Source organism: Aplysia californica, unplaced genomic scaffold (assembly GCF_000002075.1).
Source record: "Aplysia californica isolate F4 #8 unplaced genomic scaffold, AplCal3.0 scaffold00620, whole genome shotgun sequence".
Taxonomy (NCBI): Eukaryota; Metazoa; Mollusca; class Gastropoda; order Aplysiida; family Aplysiidae; genus Aplysia; species Aplysia californica.
In genome coordinates, this window is record NW_004797890.1 from 441,283 (window position 1) to 447,600 (window position 6,318).

Below are 6,318 nucleotides of genomic sequence, written 5' to 3' on the forward strand. Positions count from 1 at the left end.
TCTCTCTCTCTGTCTTCTCCCTTTTCCCTCCCCAATACCTCTCTCTCTCTCTCTCTCTCTCTTTCTCTCTCTCTTCCCTCTCTCTTCTCCCTTTTCCCTCCCCACCACCTCTCTCTCTCTCTCAATTAGTGTGTGAGTTAATACAGATAGATCAACCTAAAAATGTAACAATTAGTAATTAAAAACATTGCCGGTCAGATATGGCAGGTGCGATGCGCACCATTATGGAAACTGTTGACCTTAATATGTGGCTGGCATGGTCTCAGTGAGTTGAACATTTTTCTTTGTTTGTTGTTGAATCAACAACAAGTAGTATAGTATTGCATTGCAAAGAATCATTTTCCTCTAGATGTGAACAAAAGTTGTTTTTTATTTCTTTACTCTCATGCTACTTTTCGTCCTAAATAAAGCTTAAGGACTCCTTTTATATACACTGTTTGGATAAATTAGTGTATTTCTGCTTGGGAGAGTGACTTTCTTTTTTTCTTTCCGTCCCTCTGTGTGTCTGTCTGTTTGCCCGTCTTTCCTGCTGTCTGTCTGTCTATCTGTCTGTCTGTCTGTCTGTCTGTTTGCCTGTCTTTCCAGCTGTCTGTCTGTCTGGCTGGCTGTCTGTCTGTCTTGCTTTTTCCTTGCACTAAATAAATATTAGCGTGTGAGTGTGCTTCTTTTTACTCGGAACAAACTAGTGTCTGGAGGAGCTCTGGTTTGGTCTGCTCTTATTGCTTCTTCCCGGTGTGACAATAGATAGAATCCTGCTTTTGGGGGAAGTCTTGCCGTGATGATGCTTCCCAGCTGTAAGCTGTGTATAATGAATAGCTCGCAGGTGGTTGATATGTGTTCTGGTGTCTTTTGCACCTTATTTCTTATCAAACATCTTGTGTATATTACTCTTTAGTAACGCTTCTAATCTTGGGCACTTATATGACCTGTTCACGTTACAAGTGCCATAAAACTTTTACAAAATTGAAACTAAAGGAACAGTTCATTCTGTTAATGAATGTGTCCATGAACAAGAGCATCATAACCTTTTTTATGCACATTAGGTTTTACTCCGTGCTCTTTTGGTCCGCCGAAATGTTCATTCATTTACAAATTGAACCGTGACCTGCATTGAAAAGCTAGAGGTATCCTCTGATTTTTCTTGTCAGCTTTGCAAAGCGCATAGTCATGCCATAGAGTGTAGAATGCACTATAACTATAAGAGTGGAATTACACAAACTGTTATAATCATTATAATTATTATTATTATTATTGTTATTATTATTGTTGTTGTTGTTGTTGTTATTATTAGAAAGTTTTAAGCAGATTTTTTTTCTTACTTGTGCACAACAACTCAGACAGTGTGTGTGTTGGTGCAAAGGCAAAGCCCATGTCCGATTTGTTGTGATGGTTTTGATGGATTCATTTCTGCTGTGGATCTGAATACTTCTCAGAAAGCTGAGAATGTGCTGGAATGGAATAGGATCTGTAAGATCAGTAATAAAATAAAAGTAATATAAATCGTAGAACCTACTTCCGAGTAGGGATAAGTATTGTATAAAAGCTGTCTGTTAGTATTGATTTAAAAAAAAAAAAATTCTCAGCATGTATTCACATCTGTGTGTGGTTTGGGACAATTAAAATATGTATCTTTGCCTGGTGGATCTTCTCTGTCGTTTCAAAACAGTACATAATGTCCATTGTGAGAGACAGTTGTGGTCCGTTTTTACCATGTGAACACACACACACACACACACACACACACACACACACACACACACACACACATACACGTACACACACACACACAAAGGCAAATGTACATTAACACTCACACAGACTATCATCTTTATCTCTCTTCCTTCTCTTCTATGGTATGTCTCTAGTAACATGTCTAATCATCCACATTTATATGACCTATTTGTGTTGAAAGTGTCATAAAAATCTGAATAAAACTGAAAAAACAAAACTAAGACCCACTCAAACAAACTCATAATCACCCTCAGACATGCGAACGTCAGCCTGTAGAAACACAGACAAACAACCCTAAACAAGCTCACACACCCCTGCATACGAACATGGCCTCAATCACCTTGATATCTCATGAATCCCTTTCTCATCCTCCCCCCCCCCCTCCCCCGTCCACAATTATTAACAATATCTCCTGTCCCTTTCTCATCCTCCCCATCCCCCCTCCCCCATCCACAATTATTAACAATGTCTCATGAATCCCTTTTTTGTTCTCTCCATCCCCACAGGACAGCCCGTCTGTACCGTACTTAAACGGCACCTGCGGTCAGTTGACCGTCTGGCACGAACCGTACAACCGTGCCCGTCATGTCCTGTACCGCCGCGCCTCCCCCTGGCCCCTCAGCATGTTCTCGGACACCGCCTATCGCTGGACACTGCCGTCCTGGATGCGAAGGGCAAAGGTCGTGATGAGTCTGCTGGAGCTAGTGGAGGAAATGTATGAGAAGGAGGGGGTCAGGTAGGTGTACACGATATTTTTGTGCATGCGTTTGTGTGTGTGTGTGTGTGTGTGTGTGTGTGTGTGTGTGTTTGTGTGTGTACGTGTGTGTGTATGTGTGTGTACCTGGGTTGGTGGTTGTGGGTGTAGGCCTACTTGTGTTTTCGGCTGTATTGCGTATGTGTGTCGGTAGTTGTGGTTGTTGTTCATGTTTGTGAGTGTTTGCTTGTGTGTGCGCGCGCGCACAAGTACCACTATGTGAATGTGAAGGTGGTGTTTGGAGCTGATTGAGGTCATGTCATGTACAAAGAAGAAGGTATCACTCAGGTCTGTGTATGGGTGGTTCTGGGGTGCTGTGGTCCAACCTGCTCCCTATTGCTGAATTTTTCTGTTTTACGTTTGCCATAATCGGTGTCTGCCCAAAAAGGTGGCCATGAGTGTTATTGGGCTGACTGACTCACAAGAACTCAATGTTTCTTTCCTTGAGTAACAATGCATCTAATAAGACACTCAGTGCTGGCTGACTGACTCACAAGAACTCAATGCTTCTTTCCTTGAGTAACAATGCATCTGATAAGACACTCAGTGCTCGTGGGTGGTTGGCAGGTACCCTGGTGTGGTTTGTCTTTCTTTCCTGTGAAACATACATCACCCTTATCTCTCCTTCTTTTTATGTGTTTGTCACTCTCTTGTAATAATACCTCTAATCTTCAGCACTTATATGACCTTGTTGTGTTGCTAGTGCTGCGAAACGCTTACAAAAACTAAATACAGAGCCCTTAGACTTGAAACATGGCCAACCCCATCAACACTACAGGAGAAGCTGTATGTTTGTACCAATAGAGGAATTAAGCGGGTCAGCCCCATATATAAGAGATCCCCATCTTCAGGTGTGATATGATCGAAAAGAAGAAAAAAAGAAGATTGTGTCTAATCACAACCCACCCTCTCCCTCTTTTTGGTTGGGTGGGTACTGGGTACCCATGGTAGATTCTATATCTTTTCTCTCCCTCTGTTATTTCTTTCTATACTATCTGTCTTATCTTTTTCCTTACCTAAATGGCCCAGTAAGGTGTCGACGTTTTTCTCTTTATTGAAGTGAACAGATGTATATTGACTGACACTGCATCTGACCTCATCCCATCCCCTTCCACTTTTGCTCTGATATGGTTTGCTTCTTCTATCGTCCCTATCTCTTCTTCTTTTCATTGCATACTACTCTCTAAAAACATTTCTAATCTCCAGCACTTACATGACCTAATGGTGCTGCAAGTGCCATTAAACTCCTATAAAACTTTGAAAACTGCAACCTCCCACTTTTTGTCAGATATCACCTATGTCACATGGACGGCCTGACCCTTCACATGCACCCGAAAGATTTCGAAGTACTGATATCCCACAATGCAATGCTACTGTCAGCGAGACAGGTCCAGAACCGACTGAGCAACATGACGTGTCGCCGCCACTCGGACTGCTACCTCACAGAGCAGTGTCAGACCTCGTGTGACTATCAGACGGGACGGTGCACAGACTCACTGGTCCGACCCACTCTCTCGTTCGTCTGTGAGATCATGGAGGAGTATCTGTTGTTCGACACGCCGAAACAGATCAAGGCCAACCTGACTCGTTTGATCCGCCGATGCGTGTTGTTGGGCCGTCGCTCAGCCAGCATTGTCACACATTCCGTTTTACTGATCGATTTGAAGAATGTGATATGGAACTTCATACAGTACGCTGTAGTGAAATAGCAGGCAAAGAGGCAGAACACGTGTGGGGACTCTGCCCGTACACTAGTTCTGTCAATTCCAGAGTTTTTTCATCTTCATGTGCAAGAACTGTTCATTTGGACATATACTAGTTTATAATTCATACTCAGAACTGAAAACAGCATTTGCAATGTTCAGGGGTGTAACTGATTTGAAACCAGATGCCACTGGGTGTGGTGTCTGATTGTTTTAATCTCAATTATTGAATAATTCCTCACTGCCAGAGTGTGGTAAACACTGAGAAGAAAGATGATCCATGTTTTTGTTGCGTGCTGTTTATGTTTTATGAAGTTTGAAGTCAGTCAGTGGTGATGGTGTGGCCCTGAATGAGACTACTACAACTTTATCTTATCTGGCTTTACTTCGTGTGTCAGTTGTTGGAAACTGGACTTTTTTGTTGTTGTCTCAAATGTCTTTGACAGTGGAGTACAAGTTGATGTGTGTCTCATTAAGTATTCAGAGATATCTGTTTTTTGGCTGTGACTTCTTGTACTGTGCATATTTCAGGCATTATTTCCGTGTTAGGAACTTTAATGAGTTTCTAATCGTGTGCCAATTCATTTTTCAAATTTTAATGTCTGTGTTGTGAGACTTGGGCATTTCTTGATATGAAAATATTTCTTTCTCATATTGCGTAGACAGGAAAATGATGTTGGGCATTTGAATTAATTATTGAAACGTTTCTCATTAGTTTTCCTTAATAATGTATTGATTAAGGAGTATTTTTCTTTCCCTTTGTCAGGGAACAAATTGTTGTATTTGTTATAACCAAACCAAAGCCTGTATCTGAATTGTGAAAAAGTACCAAGCTAGTCATGGTCGAAACAGCTGGCTCGTGGGAGAAGTTGTTGTCTCCAACAAGTTTATAAAGCTTTTGAGATTTTGAACGTTGTTAAGGTTTTGTAATTGAGTGGGTGCCTGATTGATGTCCCTGATGAGGTCTTCGCTTTCTTGCAGGGGTCACCAAACTTTTGTGTATTTATTGATTTTTGGTGGGCCAGATAACTAAGAAAAAGCTGAGCTCTGGCCAGATAACTATTTTGTTCAAAATTATAAACTGAATACATAATAGACACACAAAAATTGGGACCACAAACATAGTATATATTAACCAAAAAGTCATCAAATTAAGTAGTGTTGTATCTGCCAAAAGCCCGCCCAATGCTCGAGGCACATTGAAAAAAATATTGGCCCAACCTTAGGCAGAGACCCAACACTCTCTGGGCGCCTGGAGGACCTGCGGGAAACAGCAGCCTTCTCGCTAAAGACTGGAATGTCCATGAGCAGAAGAAATTGGAAGAGTAATGTTGTAATAAGGTAGTTACGTCACACCAAATGCGCATAATATATATGTGAATCTCAGAAGCCAAGCAGCTAGACTGTGATGCAGTAGTTGGAGGTTATCAAGTCTATAAAAACACTATTTTCACTGTAAAGTTCAATGAAAATTATTATATTATTTTGTTGATCAAGTCCTGAGTACAGAAATTGTTAAAATTAAATCATTTTGTTGATCAAGTCCTGAGTACAAAAATTGTTAAAATTAAATCATTTTGTTGATCAAGTCCTGAGTACAAAAATTGTTAAAATTAAATCATTTTGTTGATCAAGTCCTGAGTACAAAAATTGTTAAAATTAAATCATTTTGTTGATCAAGTCCTGAGCACAGAAATTGTTCAAATTAAATTATTTCGTTGATCAAGTCCTGAGCACAGAAATTGTTAGAATTAAATTATTTCGTTGATCAAGTCCTGAGTACAGAAATTGTTAAAATTAAATTATTTCGTTGATCATGTCCTGAGTACAGAACAAACACATCTTCCAAGATAAATTTTCTTCCTTCTTGGTGGCACAGGACGGGACAGACAAACTGCCCTTACAGGCTGGACCTGGCCCGCTGGTGGTTATTTGGTGACCCCTGCTCTGTTTGGACAATTCCTTACAATTTGTTTTTGCTGTTTAATTTTTTAAAGTTATATACAGTGATGTTCAAGGGACAACTCCAGTATGTGTGTGCGAAAAAAAGTTAACTTTTCGATGAAGGTGCCGAGTATGTCTGTGGGGGTACTGGTGAAGTAAAAGTAAACTTGGGATACCCTCCCCCCC

At 40.7% G+C, this 6,318-nt stretch overlaps 1 protein-coding gene across 1 annotated transcript in view; it reads left to right on the forward strand.

Moving 5' to 3' along the window:
* Positions 1-6,229, forward strand: part of LOC101854528 (divergent protein kinase domain 1A-like) — a 24,384-nt gene extending 18,155 nt beyond the window's left edge. Inside the window, exons 8-9 of the mRNA XM_005107665.3 lie at positions 2,238-2,467; positions 3,774-6,229. Of these exons, the coding sequence (XP_005107722.1) occupies positions 2,238-2,467; positions 3,774-4,194 (651 nt within the window). The 3' untranslated portion in view covers positions 4,195-6,229. The remainder of the gene's footprint in view (positions 1-2,237; positions 2,468-3,773) is intronic.
* Positions 6,230-6,318: the final 89 nt, after the last annotated feature.